Consider the following 19,153-nt stretch of genomic DNA (forward strand, 5'->3'; position numbering starts at 1 on the left):
CTGCGAGAAGGCGGCTGCAATTGGGCTTTGAAGATGCAGTGCGATGATGGTGCTTGACGTGCTGCTGAATAAGAGGCACGGCTCTCCCGATGCTTCCCCCTTTTAAATATTTCGTGAGAGTCGAAGGAGGGTCGGTTGCTCGCGGCAGCTTCGTTTGGGGCTATCTCGTGCAGTTCCAAGTGCGCACCTTAGGGAAGTGAGTCCCAATCCCATATGCTCCAGCTGCCCCTATTCATTTTTCTTTTATCTGTTCCTCCTAATGCACTGACACTCTTATGATCAAAAAAATGTTTCGTGAGGTAGCTCAATCGGTTGAGCGTGAGACTCATAATCTCAGGGTCTTGGGTTCCAGCTGTTGGGCAAGAGATTCCTGCCTTCTGGGGGTTGGACTAGATGACCCTGAGGAGACCTTTCCAACTCTATGATTGTTAAAGGAAGGGAAAGGGGCAACTGCATCTTGGCCTTATCTGGGATTGAGGGGAGTTGTAGTCCGAAACCTATGGAGAACATATGGTTAAGGAAGGCTGCTCCAAGTGTCTGGTCCTGTAAAGCCAGTGTGTGGTTTCTCTAACCCACCGCCAACAGCAAATGTTGCTGAACTGAATTGCAGATATTCCATGACTAGGCGCATTGTGAGATGAAGCATTTTTAAGGATGGCTTTGTGATCAGTTTAGTATACAACAGGCAGAGATAAGGTTTCATCGGTGCATAAGGTGGGGAGAGTGAGAGGAGCATCAAGAGTCTCCTTTTTTATCTGTGACACCTCATCTGGAGGCATGAAGCCCTGCTGGATAGTGGGATTTTTATTTCTGAGTACATGTGTATAGATACCTTGATTCCATGCATGTTTACTTAAAGCAAAATCAATTTGGTTCAATGGGACATGGAGTGCTTCCCCATTAGGCATTTAGCCCTGCTTCATTCACTCGCTTCTTACTGGGCACGCACATGACACTGTCCACTTGTTGCCTCTTTATCTGTCTTTTTTCACACAGCAGGAAGACCAGCCACAACCCTGGAAAAAGGTTGCACTCCTCAAAAGTGCTGGTGAGGGGTAAAACTCTGCCTCATTTCCCAGCAAGGACCCTATTGCCTTGAGGGTCATTTGCAGGCAACCTGCTTTTGTGCTTCTCCATTAGCCATTTTGCTGGATGCTTCTGCTCCATGTGCATCAATGGAAATGGGAGGCATTGGCTTTCACTGGGTGAAGGGGCTGCATTCCTGAAAATGCCTGGGCGGGGGAAGAAAACTGCTGTTCCTGCCAAGATTCCTTGGGGTACCAAGGATAAGCAGTGCCAGCAAACCTTCTTTTGGCTGGGCCACATTGTTACGTGTCCAGGGCCGTCTTACCCACAGGCGCTAGGGGTGCGGAGCACCTGGGTGCCGGGCTTTCAGGGGCGCCAGGCCGAAAGTCCAGAGCCTGAGAGTTGAGTCCGGGGAAAAGCCCGCCTGTTGGTCGGAGTGCCGCGGCGGGCCTTACTGCTGCGGGCAGCTCTGCACCGCGAGTTCGGGGCCGACCGAGCCAGCAAGATGCTGAAGTGGCTGGCCGGCTCCGCCTTCCTGCACGCCTGGGACTGGGCAACCTGGGGGGCGCCGGGCGGATCTTTGCAACTCGGCACCGCATATGCTTAAGACAGCTCTGCTGATGTCATATGGCAGTTTGGTGTGGCTTTGCCAAATGGCCCTGCCAGCTGTACAGCGAGGCCTAATTAACCCCACTGACTGCAGGTTCTGCACTTGGTTAGTGCTTTTTTATTAATACGACGGGCATGATAATTAGTAACAAAAGTGGATTATATGTTTCTTCAAGTTACTTCTTGTGGGTGGCTATTTGTTTTTTAAAAGAAAATTCATATTTTCTGTGTATACTCTGCAGAACAAGAATAAATATTAAATGCAAGGTGTTCTTTTCAGGAATTTGATATGGCCAGGTCAGGCCGAGGAAGAGGGCGTGCTGCCTTGACCTTTGACATTGCAGCAATTGGCTTTGTTAAAGGTGAAGCACTACCTGAAGCAGTTTTTGGGCCTTCTCCGCTATATCCTGTAAGTATCTAGCAAGCGGCCAGAATTTTAAACCACAAGTTGCCATTGGGGTGAACTGTTGCACTTGCATGCCACATAAAAAGAGCAAGAAAATGCCAAGTCCTACTGCTGGTAGACTAATATTGGAAAACAATAGGCCAGGCCTTTAGGCTTAAACTTAGTGAAGGTGATGCTAGACAGGAACACAGGAAGCTGTTTTATACTGAGTCAGGCCATTAGTCCATCTGGTTCAGTACTGTCCACATTGACTAGTAGTGGCTCTCCAGGTGCTGGCACATTTGAGTGTGTGTTTGTGTTGGCTGAATTGTTTCTCTTAGATTACCAAACCAGCGTGCACTTGGGCTACTGGTATAAAAAGTGCCCAGGGTTTTTAGCTGCTGTTCTTTGACAGTAATTAAAGATGTCACAGCACTTTGTGTGCTGTACCCTCCAGTACTCCTGTCATTGCTGGAGAAGCATTTTATGAAGATTCCTATGAAATAAAAAAAGGTTATGTGAGTTCTTTTTCAAGAGAGACAGAGAGAACGGCATAAAACTCTATTTTGCAATTGAAGTAATGACGTTGGAAGGCACTTACACTTGCACAAGGAGGGGCAACTGATTCTTGCCAATCTCTTTGACACATTGCAGCCCCTACCACTCCCCCCCCCCAAAAAAGTTGCTTTCTCACAGTTGGGAGCCCCTCTGGAACAAGACAGGATATGGTGCAATGGCTGTAGAATGTAGCAGGGATTGGATGAGGAAGAGTGTGTCTCACCTTACACAAGCAAAATAATTTTCCACTAGTACAAATCTACCATTAAATACAACCCAATATGTGTGATTTTCACAGACAACAGATTACAAACCAACACCACTGAAAACGGGAGAGGATGAGGATTACCTTTTGGCTTTAAAACAAGAGCTCAGAGGGGCAATGAAACGGACGCCTTATTTTATGACCAAAAAGAATGAAAATGAAGGTTAGTTTGCCGTATCATTTTATTCTGGAAAGTATTGTGCATGCAATTTTTTCTGTAATAGAATTAATCCTGTGTAACTAAGGGTGCAATCAGTAATTTCTTGAAGAACAGTGTTAAGGTGCCATTGAATCTGTACCCCTCCGATCTGGAGATGTTCTAACCCGTCTTCTAGTTCTGTTTGTGATGTGATCCAAATCCTTCAAACGAAGGTGGTTATCCCCATAAAATCCCCAAGGTTTTTCTTGAGAGCCTTATACAAAATAAATGCACAAATATGTTATCATGAGCAAAGCAGAAGAGGGATTTCCCCCCTGAAAATAGTCCTTTGTGCATTTTAACTAAATAAAGATTGTGGTTCTGCATTGGCTTTGTCTGAATTTATAGTATGTATATTTCACAACTCTAGGTTTTTGTCTTCAGGTTTTGTACCTGTTGAAAGATACAGCAAAAAATACTTGCAGATGAATGAAAAGGACCTAGAATGGACCCCAGGTAAGGAAACGTAAATTCCAGTTAATTTTTGGCATAGAATTTTCCATTGTTTTCCAGTATTTAGATGTAGAACTCATTTCATGGTTGGTTCATTGTTTGTTTTAGGTTCCTCTGTGCTATTCAGCTAGTAAAAAATGTAAACCTAAATAAATACCTCTCACCCAGAGCTGAGTGGTATTTTTTAAAAAGTGCATTTACACCTAGAATTCTTTTCCACTTCAACCAACCACAAACACTCATTCAGAGCTGATAGACTCATTCCCATATTTTCACATCTTTCCAGAGAAAGGACTGCTTCCCAGTGGTCCCTCAGGAGTACAGTACATTCCTTTGTCACACTTATTTGAAAGATGGAGGGCCTATTATTGTGGTGAGGCCAAGTTTGTCTAGAACAGGGCTAGTGAACTTGTGGGACTCAATCAGCATGAGCAGTGGTCATGGATAAAGGAAGTTTTTGTTAAGCACCAGTCAGAGAGGCACAAGTTTCCTCCTCCCTGGTCTAGTATATGTTGACTCCCCTGAGTCATTTCAGGTCTTCTCAGTCAAAATGTGCATCTTGAGCTGTGTACAAAATACTGAGGGCCATGTTTCTCAGTAAATAGCCCACATATCAAACTTCTGCCATTCCCTTTTCTCAGCATTGCCAATTCTCAAGTAATGATACTATCCACATTCAAACAGAAGCTTGATAGCTGGAACTGGGACACCAGTGGCCATCTTGGGCCTCACTTTGCAAGGCTGGGATCAAAGGGTGCATGGCTGTTATGTTTGTCCCACACCACCCTGCCACCCTCGAACTGCTTTACGATGCTGGGATCTGATCTGAAATGATTCACCCAACAAATCATTCAAATCAGATCCCAGCCTCGCAAAGTGGCACAGGGCTGGCATGATGGCATGAGCAGGATCCCCCAGAAAAATGTGCCCGGGGCCATTCCCTCCATGCTACGCCCCTGAATTGCTGGACTTCAGTCCCATGATCTCCACTGGCAAGCGCCAAGATGGGAAAGTCTTGCTACTGTTCTGAATAAAATGTCTTTGGTCATAGAAATACCTTTAACGTGAAGGAGCATAAACTATTAAAAATAACTAAAACTTGAATGTATCTTTTGTGAAGACTGGAGAAGACTCCCAAGAGAGCTGAAACCAAAGAAGAAGACTGAAAAAGGTAACATGCATATTAAGTAATATTAAGTAACATGCCTCTTAGGAGTAAAAATATTTTCTTGGGCTGTTGACCAACAATATTGTTCAGTATGCCTTATTTTCTGCTATAATTGTAATGAGAAAGGGGTGATTGGTTGTTGGATCATAGAAAAGAGAAGAGACTACTTTAAAACACACACAACCGAAACCTTAAAATAACTTAGGCATTTGGTTTTGCAAGGGATTGATCTGGTAATCCTGAAATTTACAAGCATTTGACAAAAGTTGCCACTGTCAGGTAAGTTACACTGTTTCTCTCTCTCTCTCTCTCTCTCTCTCTCTCTCTCTCTCTCTCTCTCTGTGTGTGTGTGTGTGTGTGTGTGTCATTAACACCTCCTTCCCAATTCTAACACAAATGAAGTTACTCCTGGGATTTCCACAGGAGAACTTGGTTCTTGATATAGTAAATTCTTCCTGATTCATTCTTTGCAAACAGGAAGCTTTTTCACTTACATAATGACTAAAGTTTGTTATAACTGCGTTTGAAGAGTATTAAGGTAAGAGGATTTTTCTTCAGCAGGTGGAAAACTGAAGAAAGCAAAAACTGCAACGCCAAAAACTAATGTGGATGTTTTGAAAAAGATAGAGGTAGAGTTTACTCTGCTTTACCTTCTTAGGTTTTATTATTCAGCAGTAGTCAGTATTGCTAGTATGTCTCCACTGTGAACAGTGATGTAAAAAGTAGATTAGGCTCTATAAAACCCATTAGGCTGGGGGGAATGACAAATTTGCGCATAATTTAGGGCACCTTTGCATAACTGCAAGTTCTTATTTGCCTTAACTGATGGTTGCCTTGAGCAATTTTATGCTATGTGACAGGATGGCAAATAAAAAACAACAACCAACTGGCATGTTCAAATATTTTTAAAAAATTTAAAAAGAAGATTTGAACAAACCATTGTGTTGAAGCCAGCCAATTGAAATCATGGCTACAGTATTTTAAGCACTATTGATTTCAGTGGGTCTACCCTAAGTTTGACTAAGCCACTTTCTCTTATCTAAATTGTTGGTTTCTTGATTTTCCACTGGATGTGCTTCCTCGTAATTCATATTTTTTTTCTGATCCTTGAGTAAGGGACTTTGGAAAGGGATACCACAAATCTGTTAAGGATTATTCATTCCCCATTTGGAAAATAAGTAGCATGTGATGAGATGAAATTAAATTACAGTTATGTCCAAGAATTATGTCATAATCATGCTATTTCTAAAATCCTTTTGAACTCCTTGAGTTCTTTGCTTAGTTCACCTATCCATTCGTTACTTGACCAGCAAGAATAATAATAAAAAAAAATTAGCTGGAAGTTCAGATGATGTCACAGACATCTTGCTAACCTTTCCCAGGAGCTAGAAAAGAAAGGAGACGAAGAAAAGTCAGATGAGGAGGAAAAAGATAAAGAGGAAGAGGAGGAGGAGGGAGAGCCAGAGGAGTATGAAGAAGAAGAGCACGAAGAGGTATTGGTTTTCTTAACAAATAAAATTATGTACAGAGCAAGATGGTGGCAATAATTTTCTTGACATTATACATGATTGGGGCAAGTACAATAAACTTGGTGTACCTGTGGCTCTTTGAACGCTGCTGAACCACAGCTCCCATCGTTTCTTGGCCATTGTCCATGCTGCTTGGGGCTGATGGGTATTGGAGTACAGTAACATCTGAAGGGCTGCAGATTCCCCATCGTAAGTAGTATGGTGTTTCCATAAGATGTTTCCATTCCTCGCACTTTATGTTACAGTTAACAATAATATGTATTTTCATTGCAGAACCAAATGAAAGAACCATATCAATCTGTATCTTGTTTACTTTATAAAGCAGCTTTCTTCCACTTTCTACTGTATATTGTATTGTCAACAGAAGGATTGGGGGGGGGGTTGCTTTTTGTGTCACTTCTGAAAATGCTTTATGGCCATAGTTTTAACCACACTTAATTGAAAGTACATTACATTGAAATCAATTGGCTACCAAGGAAAATTCATTTAGGAATGGAGGGCATGGGTGTCAAAAGTGACTGAAAAACATTTAAATTAGGTATGTTGTTAACACAAGCATTTATATTTATAATTACCTTGCCTTCAACTACCAGCACGTTTCACTGGGATCTATATTTATTTGCTGCATGTGTAACATTGATTTCCACCAGTTACATAAGGTTTGATATAAACACAAGGAAGTATCTGCGACTGTACTTCTTGCACGTAGCAATTTACAGTATCTAATATGATTTCCTTTAGGAGAACGACTATATTGCTTCCTATTTTGAAGATGGAGATGACTATGGAGCAGGCAGTGATGATGACATGGATGAAGCAACTTACTGAAATTGGTTTGAGTAGCTGGGAAATACAGCTGGAAAGTCTGAACACGCACTTGAGTTACCTCTAGTTATGAAATAATGTAATTTCAGAGGATTAACAATGATGATTAACTCAATATGGGAGTATGTTGACTCAATATTCGAAGCAGGCTGTATATTCACTTCCAATTGATGGAATGGTAGATCGTGTTGGCGGCATGCTAAAGCACTCAGATGTGTCCTATATAGACCATGCTTTGTTATCCTGAACTAATTTGCAGAAATGTTATGTGCCTGACAATATAACACTGAGCTAGCCTGTGCAGAGTACCATATCACTTTGCATTGCTTATGAAACTGTTGTGGGAAGGAAGAGAAATGTGCGCACTGAAGTTTAAAAAATCTAGCCTTTAAATAATAAAAACTGTTTACTGAAAACAGGATCTGGTGTAGTAGTGTGTGATAAAATACAGTTGCAGCTTAGCTTGCTTTCTAATAAAGGGTTGCCCCCTTGCATCATCACAAGAGCTTTGGATAAACAGTACTTGGTAAGGCCACCTGAATAATAATATAAAAATGCTTACTGAACTTCCAGTTCAGTTACAGGACAACCAAAACTCAAATGGCAAGAACTGATTTATTGCTGTCTGATAAAAGTTCACCAACAATGACAGTCTTGCAGTGCTTCCAAGAAACATTATGGTAGTAAATAAAATAATAGTAATAGTACTTCTTATATCCCTGCTTAAAAGGGTTTTTTTTTTTAAAGAAGCACAATTAATTCCATATATCCTACCATCCAGTTTCCAGTAGTGGTCCCTCCCTTTTCCAAATGTCACCCCAGGGACTTCTCCAAAATACAGTTGTTGTTGTTGTTGTTGTCTTTTCCATTGTAGCTTTAAAAAATAATAATCAATGCTTAGTGTTGTAATCTTATGTAAACTGCTTGATTGGGTGTGCCTGAAAAGCAGTACTGTATATATAAACACCTTAAATCAATAATGAAATAAAATTTGGACTAGGAGATCTGCTGCACAAGAAACATGTTGCAGAAGAATCCCCTCTTGACACCTCTGATGTGTTGGAGTCTGCTTTTCACAGTAGAACATAGAAATGGGCATGCCAAAATCCTTTGCTGTAGCTAAAGCGGCTTTTTGGATTAGTGTGGAATATCCATAGAGTACATCAATTGATCACTAAACAGGATTAAAAATATATTTCTTTATTTTTATTTTTCTGGAATTAAGAATTCAAAAAGAAAATATATTCTTGCCATCTTATAAATTCCAAAACTTTTATAAACGGCTTAATTATGTAAAGAACATTTGTGGCAGTGTTCCTTTGAATAACCAATCCAGGGGTAAAAACATTTCATGTGGTTTCATAGTACAATACACAGATTAAGAGCCAATTTCCCTGTTCAACCATGGATTGTATTTAGAAATCTGGTGACCATATTCTAAATATTTTTCTCTTTTTTTTGTAGAATTCTTAAAATTTACTACTGTAACCCTAAGTATGTAGGCAGAAGTTCCCCCTGAAATAAAGGAGGCTTGGACAACTTTAGTATTGAGCTAGATTTGTCAATAGGAACTACTAGAATGCACAGCAAAATAATAATAATAATAATCCAATAAACCATTTTCTGGAACATTAGATTATCTTTTTCTATCCTTGCCAAACCATAGATTCACCACACACGATTACAAAGTACTCATTTCTGCCACATTGTTTTTGAAAAGAGAAATACATACACCAACAGCACATATGAAGTGCTTTAACATACTTTTTTCCTTAAAGCTACTGCAAGTCCCATACACAGAAAATAAATCAGTGTCTTTAATAAAACAAGCAGGTCCTCATTGTGATATTTCAACAGACCTTCGATTTCATGACTGCACTATTCACTTTTTCACAAAAGAAACAGGTTTAGCATAGTTAAATTGCAGAAATAAGGCACAGATCCTTGAGCTATAGCAAAGTCCAAGGTAGTATTTTTGGTACATAATACTATGCTGATTATTATTTTCACTATTTGACAATAATTTTTCAGATGCCTCAGTTCAAATTATCACCACAAAAATGATTTAGCTGTGGTGCACCAACCAGTCTTTGTGATGTGTAGACAGTTCAAGTGTAGGTCGTTTAGAAATTTTACTGCATGCTGCCTTGCAAGTTTTATCTAAAAAGTGACAGAGAATTTTAATAAATCTATCTAGTTAGGTCTATAATTTCCCCTTTTATGTTTAGAACTCTTCTACACTTGGCTGTGTTTGGTATTCCACTTTACCCCACCCCCAAAAAAATTTCAGAAGTGGCACATCTGCAACTTTCTTTTCCTGCAGTTTTCCATTCCCTCAGGTCATTTCATTTGAATTCACATGCGAAACTGATTGCTTAGAGCACTGATCTTCAGTGGGTGCGTCAGGAACCGCTATAGGTTACAGCCTGATCTAAGATGGGTTGCAAGAGTACCACTACCACCACCATACAAATATATGGTTTTTTATTAGCCCCTAAATTTATGCTTGGGTTAAAGGTGGATCCTGGGTCAGAAAAATTTGAGCTAGTGGCTTAGAGTGTCTTTTTTTAAAGGCCTGTATAACAGTCGCCTAGGTCACCTAAGATATAGTTCTTCACTAGGTAAAGCAGTCTATCCAGTTGTATGGATCCTGCTATACTGCTCTTGTCTCTTTTTGCTGCCCACATCAACTGTGATCCGGCCATAGTCATATAGAAAAAATCGTATTTGTGTGACTACTTCCAGCAGAATATGAATGGGGATGACCCTATTCTAATAAATACCCTATTGAAAGCACATTCCATTGTTTCCCCATTCTAATCCAGGAGGATGATAAGCTCAAGAGATGCTACACCCAACACCACATCAAAGCAGTCCAAACCCAGCCACACATCCAAGGGGTAATATACAGTGCTGGGCTGCATAGTGATAGTGATACTTTTTTCTCCATTTCTTTTAAAGACAATGAAATTCACAGCTTTCCCATGGGGAACTGAGGAATTTCATGAAGTACATCTCAGATATTTTCACGCATGATTAAGGATGGTAAGGGAGCTTTAAAACACAAAACCAGATAGCTAAGCACCCCTGTTCTTATAAATTCATTAAGAGAAAAAATGGAGTAACATATGCAGAAAGCAACTGCATTGGTGTTGTTCCATAAGCGAGTCACAATAAAACAGAGCAACCACATCTAGGGATGAATACTAGTAATTCAGAATAATGCTTCATGAATCTGATAACATTAACTGTGTGGTCCACAAAAGCTTCCGCTATAATAATTTTTAAAGCATTTAGAATCCCATAGGACTTTGGAATCATTCACACATCATCATAATCCACAATTAATGGTTGACTGTGAACACACCAATCTTGGCTGCTCCAAAAAACAAAAACTCTGATCCTTGGCCTTGCATCCAAAGCAAGGATAGTGGTTGGTTTCACTTCAGACAAACTACAATTTGTTCTTGGCTTACCAATTGTGGTTTGTTTGGTGTGAAACAAACTATGATCCCCACTTGAGCATAACACTAAGAGAATGTTTTAGCATGGCATGTGAGCTGGGCCAGTGATGTTTTTCCTGCAACTGATGAACGTGCCTATGGCTCAGAGATTTTGTTCAAATTTTAAACCTTGTATCTTCCCTACAAATAACATACTCTGTTTTTGGAACTCCATAGCACAGTTTTAAAAATAAGGGCTATTTACCACATTAAAACCAAACTTTAAAAATAAGTTGTAAATAGCTTGCTTCTGTGGCTTTTATTGAAAAATAAAGTCTATATAATAAAGATTTCTGCTGCCATCATTTCACACATGTGAATATTTTACTACAACTATATATTGTCAAGCAACACCTTTACTTGTTCGGCTATAAACCATAACAAAGAAAAAAAAAAGACATTCAGAGTTCAACCACAGATTTGGCTCTTAATTTCCCTGCAGCCAACATAAAATTTTCCTTGTCCAACATCAAAAAGCACACAAACTCACTTGATGCAACAAACATTTCCCTGCAGCTAAACTCAAGACAGGTATTTTTTCAGAAGGATCTTTTAGGACTATGGGTAATGTTAAGAGGACACTGTTCACTACCAGTTTCCAGAACACACAGAAACACTGTTCCAAGGGTTATAACTTAGAGTGGCCATCCAGAAAAGCCAAGGGCACAGCACTAAAACTTAATTCTATGAAAGCAATTATACACGAAGCCAACATAATTAACTCCAAATAGTTTTCTTATGGTCTGTCCTAATATATGGATACACCCTAGAAAATCTAAAGGAATGAATAGTTAACATTAGGGCTGGGCGATATATTGATATATCATCCAAAACCAGCTGGAAGTCCATATCATGATATCTGTTTCATAGTTTTTGACCTGGCAATATATTTTGAATCATGATGTATATGTGTGTGCTATGCAAAAATTACGTGGGAAAAACCATGAAGCCAGCCAATACCTCTGCACAGCTCCATCCTTTTTTCAGACACTGTGATATATTGTTATATTGCGATGTTTAGCTGGTGATATATTGTAATGTTGAAAACCAAATATTGCCCAGCCCTCCTTAACATCAAGTCCAAAAAGCTTTCTCATACACAAAAAACTTGCTGAGATTTAAATACTGCCTGAATCATAATCAGCTCATTATCAAGTTCTCTAGCAAGTGTATATAAAGCAGTAACTTGCTTTTGCGAATTTAAGAGTGAGCCGTTAGTTATAGTGACTAGATGTGAAGATGTCTGTGTCGGCATTCTATTATGACAGTTTAAGTGCCAAACTTGTATTCTAGCCTGAACAGGCCAGTCCACTCGTGCATGGATATATGCAGCAGGAATACCAACAGTCAGGACCAATACTTTCTTTAGATATTGGTCCTGCCTGTTGGAATTTCTGCTGCATATGTCCATGCACAAGTGGACTGGCCTTCTGTTCGGGCTGGAGTTGGAGACTGAGACTACGAAGTTCTACCCCATATACATGATGTACACTTTAGCATTACATGTCATGTAAATACACTAACATGACAATCTGAACCATGTCTACTCAGAAGTAAGTCCTAATGAATTCTGTGGTGCTTCCTGCCAGGAAAATGTGGGAAGCTTCAGATTGCAGCCAAAATCCTGTTTTAGAAGACACATCTAAAAATATGCGGAAGCAAGCTTATGTATTGCACAGGCTGGCAGCATACTTCTTACTGTTTTTAAAAAAAGAGGGAAACATGTATAAATAAGGGGCATATTAAATTAGGATTATGGGAATGTGTGTTTCACTAATTTTCAATTACTGTAGTCCCAGCTAGTAGTTTTTTTAAATACTTGGCCATTTTTTCTACTGCATGAGTTCTCTGTGGAACTTTTAAACTAGAATACTAGAATATATTTCTTCAAAATAACCAAGAACTGCTTAAGAAAAAACCTGGCTTCTATTTTTCTCAACAACTTGTGTTAGCTTGCTTCTCTGCCTTTTAGTATTATTATTAGCAAAACTCCAACTTTGCAGGTTAATATGACATGAGAAGGCATCATGGTTTCATGGTTAAGTATGCTTCTGCATAAGAACATAAATATTTCCTTTTTGCTAGAGGAAAACAATTTAGGGGGCCGTTAGCTGACTCTATGTAGTCAAGTGCATTAAGTAACGGTTTTATTCAATGACGTTCTACTCAGGGCAGGTCCACCTTAATTAATGTAATGCAATTTCCATCAATTTCAAATGGTTTACTTGGACTATTATTAACACTGGATACAGCCCTGTTTACTGCAATAAAAATCAGTTTAGACATGTGAGTCACATGTTTGTATGAGTAATCCCTCATTTTACACAGGGGTTCACTTCCAAGGGTTAGTCATATATGCAAACATCACATATAGTCAAAGTCCTGGAGCCACCTTGCAGGTGAGGGGGAAAGAGAGCATCCCTAGCAGTCCCAGAGCTGGTGCAAGGCTTAAAACCTCTTTTCACACCAGGTAACTGTTCCCTGCAAAAAGTGTCCACTGGGACTCCAACGCCTTTCCATTTAAAGGGTAGGGGAGAATGCACCGAATTACATATACATTTGCACCTTTGGAACTCTTCAATAGTAACAGCACTTAGGGGGGTCGCTTGGGAGCAGAAAGATTACAAGTAGGCAATGGTTTAAGAATACCCTTCCTTGCTCAACAGCTTTTGCCCTCCCAAAACTGTTATTAAAAGTAGTAACAGTATCAGTACACTGTTACAGATGTTTGCATGCCAAATGCAGTTTAGTCTCATGGCTCATTGGTCTTTTCTCACGAAAAGGTACTGTAAGTATCATAGTCCATGTAGTGTATGTTAGATCAACAACAGAGCATTGTACTTGTTCTGCATATCTGATAAGCTAAACTGTTTTTAACCCCTACCTTCATGATTTGTATTATATTCCATGCTATAAGAGAATGGTTTATCTTTTATAATACAGGAAGCTAGCTTACTTCCAGACTAAAGAAAACCATTTCATTGTTTGCTGGCTGCAATGAAGGTACTTTCACTTAGTGGAAGTTTGCCAGCTTAGATCCACATATTTTGGCAGATCCAGACAATTGGTATTCAATCAACAATCTCACACTGAACTTGGCAACAACTTTTCCATTGAAAGGTGATGTCTTCCATACCCTCTGCAAGAGTTTTTATTAAATGCTACCACAAAGATAGCTACTTTCCAACTCCACACAGGACCCGTTGTTCTTTTTTCTTTGCAGAACACATTGAATGATTGCCAAAGACTTTAGCATGTAAAGCAAAAAATTCAGTTATCATGAAATAGGGTGATTTATTCCATTTTCTAGTGGTTTGGGCTGAGATGGTGCTGTAACTGAAGTATATTCTGCTGTAGAATGGTGGCTGACATCCACTTTAGCTAAAACTTCATAGTATAAAAGATAAAAAACAGGAGTTATTATTACCACCACTACCATTATCACTACTGCTGTTGACCATCTTATTCCCCAGTCTGCTCCATAATGAGGATCTTTCCGCTTTATGGATTTACCGTCCGGTTCAAAGTTTAACTGTTGGGTTGATAAGGCAGAAACAACTTCATTAAGATTCTCTCTCTTTGTAGCATTACACTTCACTATTTGTTCTATATCACGGTCTACTTCTTTCAGAAAGTTACCAACAGTCTCTGTGGAGAATGGCTCAGAAGCTTGTGATGCATCTGGGGCTTCTGTAGAGTACAAAGTAGAGGCAGATCTTGAAGCTTGCCTGCTTTTTGGAAAGCTGTGTGTCTCAGTCAATACACTGAACTTCTTCACTGGAATTTTAATAGTTCGCAGTGCAAAGAAGTCCTGATCTGTAATAAGATTGTTCACCCTTTTGATATCTGCTACCTGAAACACAACAGTTAACAAAGGAAAGAATTAGCATTTTTGAAAAGGCAGCTCTTGAGTGACCAGCATTCATTTTCCAAGTCCTAACTGTTGAACTTCTTTTAAAAAATAAATTGGAACAAAAAGCCTGGCTACATGTTATTGCAATTGAAACAGCCAGTTATGATTGCGGGTAGGAAAGGCTATGGGAGTCTAAAGGATCTAATCCCAACAGAAAAAGAAAAAGAAAGAAAGAGGGGCGCTGGAAGCACTGGCTCACCTTGCCTTTCCTATCTCCCCAGGATGGTAAGATGAGCCCCTGTGAATCAAATGACTTAGAATGGGCTTCTTACCTCCAACTATGTTGCTGTACTGTTTGTTATGGTTCTTCTGCTTAAACTGTTTAATCAGGAGAGAAGCAGAGGAAATTTGTTATTAAAGAGTCAACTACTCAACTGAAAAATAAAATGATAGCCTAGTTAGCAGCAGGAGTTTGGGTTACCTAGGGCCAACCATGACTCCTTTCTCCAGGCAAAGAGCTATTCTGGGGTTCTTTCTCCTTCCTGAAGGACAGGGAAAGTCATGGAGTGAGTCAGTGCTTCAAGAAACTCCTGATAGGATAACATGTAGTCCAATGTTTCAAGGGCAAAACCAGATATTGTGTAAGTCACAGGTGTTCCACATACACCCAGTCTTATTTAAATGCACTTGTTATTGGCCCGCTAACACTACACATATAAAGTAAAAGTTCCTAAAGGTGATCTTTGTGTCACATGTGCACCTAGTAAGCACTTTACCCAAAGCCTGTTGCAGCTGTTGTGGCCTAAGAAAAAAAATAATTTGGTTCTCTTAGTTATCTGATTTTCAGAATCCTTTTTTTTTTTTTTGCAACCAGCATTTTTGTTCTATGAAACTGATTAAATAACTAGCTGTAAAGCACCGTTTCTACTATTCTATGCATCTAAACCAATTACCACTCATACAAAGTGCTTTGACTCCCCACAACTGGCAAGATGCTGGGATCTGGAAAACCTAAGTTAGCTGTATTCAAGATCCTTTTCTTTAAACAATATGTACTCCCCATCTGCCATGACATATTACAAACCATCTTTTGAAAACGCCTTTCAATTAAAAAACAAAGAGCTTTCCATATGGTATAAGGGGTTGTTCAGAACTTTTTAGGAACATAAAAGTAGCAGCTGATGGGATACTATAGAAATTTCAGCTACTATAACAAATGTTAGTCACTTGATTAAAGATATGGGACCACATTCTCCGAAACAGGCAATTGTGTTGCCCTTCTTGCAATTTACCCTAGTCTAAGAAAGGGGGGAGGTTTTCAGGAATGCACCTCTCTTAAAAAAATTAAATAAGGGAATAAAATATTTTAAGAAACTTTGTGTCTTAGGTTGCTTACATATGAAACACCCAGAGGGTTCTGCCTTTTAAAAAAGTATTTGAACATTAATTTGTGCAATATCTTAACTGACAAGTTCCAAACTATGCACTGTATGTAAATAGCTGCTAACTGTAGCCCAATAGCCTTTAAGACTGCAATCCTAAAATCCATTTACCAGCCAGCAAGGTCAAAGGGAATTACCTCCAATCCTTTACTGGGGATAACAGAGTTCAGACAAAGCAAGGACCTGTGTTCAAACCTTTCCCTGCTCCTACCCATTACTTGTCTTACCCCCAAGATTTTATATGCAACTTGCATTTAAAACAGTAGGACTTGCTGCTTTTCTTTCCCCATTTACCCCCACCGGAATATATGTTTTTACACTTAAAAGAATGAATGTAGTAGTAATCTGAGGGGCTCTTCTAACATGTAATTTGGGCCTAGTGGACTAGAATTTATGAGAAGTAAACATTATCCAAAAAACATTTTGGAAACATAATTATTGTGTGCTGACTCACACATACCAGTTTATTTAGGTCTGCAACCATTTGGTTGTTGTAGATCCAAATGATAATTCATTTGAACATGCACGCACATCCACGCATGGGTATCCTGATACCAAGTTATCACTTCACTGCACATAAGAGCAGAAACTTTCAACCTGCTATCACCAACAAAGTTCTGGAACCTTCTGTGGCAGCACCATAATATACTCCTATTCAGTGAGGCAAAAACCATCAAGGGTTACATTCCGCTAAGTCTTAGTTTAAAAGTAATATACCTAAGCTAGTAATGCCCATTCATTTTAACGGGTCTACTGAGTAAAAGTTAAATACAATTCCAAAACCTATGCAAGACTCTTGTAGTTGCTTCACAGCACACTTCAGTGTGGTACGAATCTATCAAATCAAGTTGTACAATGCATCTTGAGTTGTGTCAAACAAGTTTTTTCTATTGCAAATAAGTTAATATTTTTGTATAAGAATTTAAAAGCTTTCTGTGTTCACATGTCACAAAATTCCACTGGGAAAAGTTGCATACAGACTTACTGAACAACAATACTGAAGAGCTATTGCATTTAGTGTGTCTCCTTCCTTTATATCCTTGGTTATAAATACGATATCATCAATCCTTTCTCTTGATGTACTTCTTCGGACTTTCTCCCTTCCCCTGGGTCGCAATTCATACAGCTCCGTTTCATCTTCCAGCACATCACTGTCAGAACTGATACCATTCCCAAATGTATACAAATGATTATCCACTGTGGGCTGCACTACAGCAGGGAGCTGGAAACTGAAATTCTGTTTTTTTGCTGTCATTCTGTCAAAATGAGTCTAACAGAAGAAAAAGAAAAATAGGACAACCAGTCAAACAGAACATCCCAGCTTAAGTACTAATTTATATAGAACACCTATGAGCAATAGGACAACAATTTCACCTCCCTGCTGCCAACCCACACATATTCCTAAAAAAAAACACCAAACCATTTGGCATGCACAGATTCTCCAGGTTAATAATTGAAAACAAAACAAATAGAAATGGACACTAGAGAGACAACAGTGCTTGCGGGGATGGAGAGGGAAGAACAGAGAATGAAAACTATCACTGAACCTGCATATTTGGAAGTAAGAAAACTATCTAGTAATCTATATGAGAAAGCAAAGTATTTCAGTAGGAAGCAATCCTATTTCTGATTTACAGTGTATACAAGAACCACCTGCCCACCACAGAAACACACCTTCTCAGCTCCTAACCAACCCCATCAACATTATCTGGGCATTATCTTTATAGGGATCCCTACATCAAGCTTGCCTATTGGGCAGAGGAGTGGGGCTTGGACCTGTAAGAAGAAGCCAAGTTTGCTTCTGACAGCCTTCTGCGTCTTTTTAACAGTAACAAGTTGGAGGAAAAGTGGCACCTGCTGAATGATGGTCTGGAAGCTACACATCCTAAACACCCAGGTAGCTGAGCCCAGAAAGGAAAGCTGACAAAACCTAGAAGCGGAGCACTCAGGAGGGCAGGACTTTGGACCACCCCTTGGCAAGATGAGCAGGAGGACCCTGAAAGCCCAGAAGGCCTAGTTCGCCTCCCATTCCGAAGTGAAATAACAACAACACGCGTTGTCATCAAAAGCGCCTTCCCCCCCCCCGAAGACCCTCAGAAGTGAGCGAAGCGAGGATGCCTAAGGAGCCCCCACCCACCCCGACCAGAGCATCGCATGATCAAGGGCATCGGAGGAGTCTGCTGGGCCAGGCCAGTGTGGCCCGTCTAGTCCGGCCCCCGGCGGCCAACCGGAAAGCAGCATCCGAGGGCCCCAACTGCGCTGCCCACCCCCACCGGCGGCTCTTTCACCGGCCGAGCTGGGCTTCCGCCGACCCCGACCCCTCCCTCGGGAGCAGCAAGCGCTCCTAACCAAGGGGGCATGAGGCAAAAAGAGAAGAAATCAGAGCGGGGCCCTTTCCCTGGGACGGCAGCTCCGGGCCCCGCAGCGGCCCGCCTTCCACCTACCTGCTTCCCTCAGGAAGGGGCTCCTCTTTGTGGAGGGAGGCAGCCCGCGAAAGAGGCATGCCAGCCTCCCGCCTCAGCCGCCGGCTCGACGGTGACAGACTTCTCGCCGCCCCTCACACTGGAGGCGGCACCTGTCCCTCCCGACCCGCTCTTGGCAATGGCCGCCTCCGAGGAGCCGCTTCGCCTTATTTCCGCGCTGACAGGCCAGGCCCCGGCCGAGGCAGCGGAGCGGCGCCGGCGCCACGTCCGCAAATTAGCGCCACCCCTTTTTTTTCGCCCGCCGCCAAGGCCCGACGGAGGGAGCTGCGGGGAGTGTGCGCAGGCGCAAAGGCGGCTGGCTCCAACGGCGGAGAGGGGAGGTTGTCGCGCTCGGGTGTTTGGAGAGGGTTTCTCCTCCGCTCCGGCTTCAGGAAGAGCGGCGCGTTGTGGGAGGGGGGCAGTTTAGGGGGGGGGTTAGTGGCTGCGTATTGCGCCGCGTTTCGGCAGGCAGGCAGGGTCCTCCCTGTTTCCAGGCGGGGAAGCAGGGCAGGGAGCCTCCGGACCGCGCGTGGCAAAAGTCTGGGCAGGAGTCACAACTTGTTAGTTGAACTCTGGGATCTAGTCCTAACCATTCTCTATAAACGAGTGGGTTGGAATGGTTTTCGAGGGTGAGGATCGAACTGGGCCCTCCAGCTGTTTTGGGACTACAGTTCCCATCATCCCTGACCACTGGTTCTGGTAGCTAGGGATGATGGGAGTTGTAGTCCCAAAACAGCTGGAGGGCCAAGTTTGGGGATGCCTGGAATACATCATGGGTTAAAAAAACAAAACCGCCCATGCACACCCGATCAAGACACCATCATCCACCCCACCGGTCCAACCCAAGAGAGTCATTTGCGCTGCAATAGTATTACG

The 19,153-nt window shown here is 41.2% G+C and overlaps 2 protein-coding genes across 6 annotated transcripts; one reads left to right on the plus strand and one right to left on the minus strand.

Moving 5' to 3' along the window:
- Nucleotides 1–12: 12 nt before the first annotated feature.
- On the plus strand, nt 13–9,504 carry POLR3G (RNA polymerase III subunit G). Of its 4 annotated transcripts, none has more exons than XM_083576410.1 (8): nt 13–196; nt 1,916–2,044; nt 2,877–3,006; nt 3,427–3,498; nt 4,616–4,666; nt 5,222–5,292; nt 6,046–6,156; nt 6,934–9,504. In XM_083576410.1, exons 2-8 carry the CDS (start codon nt 1,925–1,927, stop codon nt 7,018–7,020), a joined length of 642 nt encoding a protein of 213 aa, XP_083432536.1. In that variant the 5' UTR covers nt 13–196; nt 1,916–1,924; the 3' UTR covers nt 7,021–9,504. The 4 variants fall into 4 exon arrangements, with proteins under 4 accessions (XP_083432536.1, XP_083432534.1, XP_083432535.1 ...); XM_083576408.1 differs by having other exon boundaries at nt 13–113; XM_083576409.1 differs by having other exon boundaries at nt 13–113; nt 5,225–5,292.
- On the minus strand, nt 8,202–18,602 carry LYSMD3 (LysM domain containing 3). 2 transcript variants are annotated; one of them, XR_014539742.1, is made up of 4 exons: nt 18,260–18,602; nt 16,801–17,085; nt 11,875–14,373; nt 8,202–11,814 (listed from the first exon to the last, which is right to left on the minus strand). XR_014539742.1 is itself a non-coding variant. In XM_083576407.1 (3 exons), exons 2-3 carry the CDS (start codon nt 17,068–17,070, stop codon nt 13,798–13,800), a joined length of 846 nt encoding a protein of 281 aa, XP_083432533.1. In that variant the 5' UTR covers nt 17,071–17,085; nt 18,260–18,534; the 3' UTR covers nt 8,202–13,797. The 2 variants fall into 2 exon arrangements, 1 of the variants encoding a protein (XP_083432533.1); XM_083576407.1 differs by having other exon boundaries at nt 8,202–14,373; nt 18,260–18,534.
- Nucleotides 18,603–19,153: the final 551 nt, after the last annotated feature.

This window comes from Podarcis filfolensis (genome assembly GCF_964270895.1).
Source record: "Podarcis filfolensis genome assembly, chromosome: 11".
Taxonomy (NCBI): Eukaryota; Metazoa; Chordata; class Lepidosauria; order Squamata; family Lacertidae; genus Podarcis; species Podarcis filfolensis.

Excerpts from the sequence above, each read along its gene's own strand:
- POLR3G (XM_083576408.1), top strand. The coding sequence starts at position 90 with ATGCTTCCCCCTTTTAAATATTTC. Across the intron at positions 114-1,915 it reads TTCCCCCTTTTAAATATTTC|GAATTTGATATGGCCAGGTC; the intron begins GTGAGAGTCGAA and ends TGTTCTTTTCAG. Across the intron at positions 3,007-3,426 it reads CAAAAAGAATGAAAATGAAG|GTTTTGTACCTGTTGAAAGA; the intron begins GTTAGTTTGCCG and ends TTTTGTCTTCAG.
- LYSMD3 (XM_083576407.1), bottom strand. The coding sequence starts at position 17,070 with ATGACAGCAAAAAAACAGAATTTCAGTTTCCAGCTCCCTGCTGTAGTG. Across the intron at positions 14,374-16,800 it reads CTCTTCAGTATTGTTGTTCA|GTAGCAGATATCAAAAGGGT; the intron begins GTAAGTCTGTAT and ends GTTGTGTTTCAG.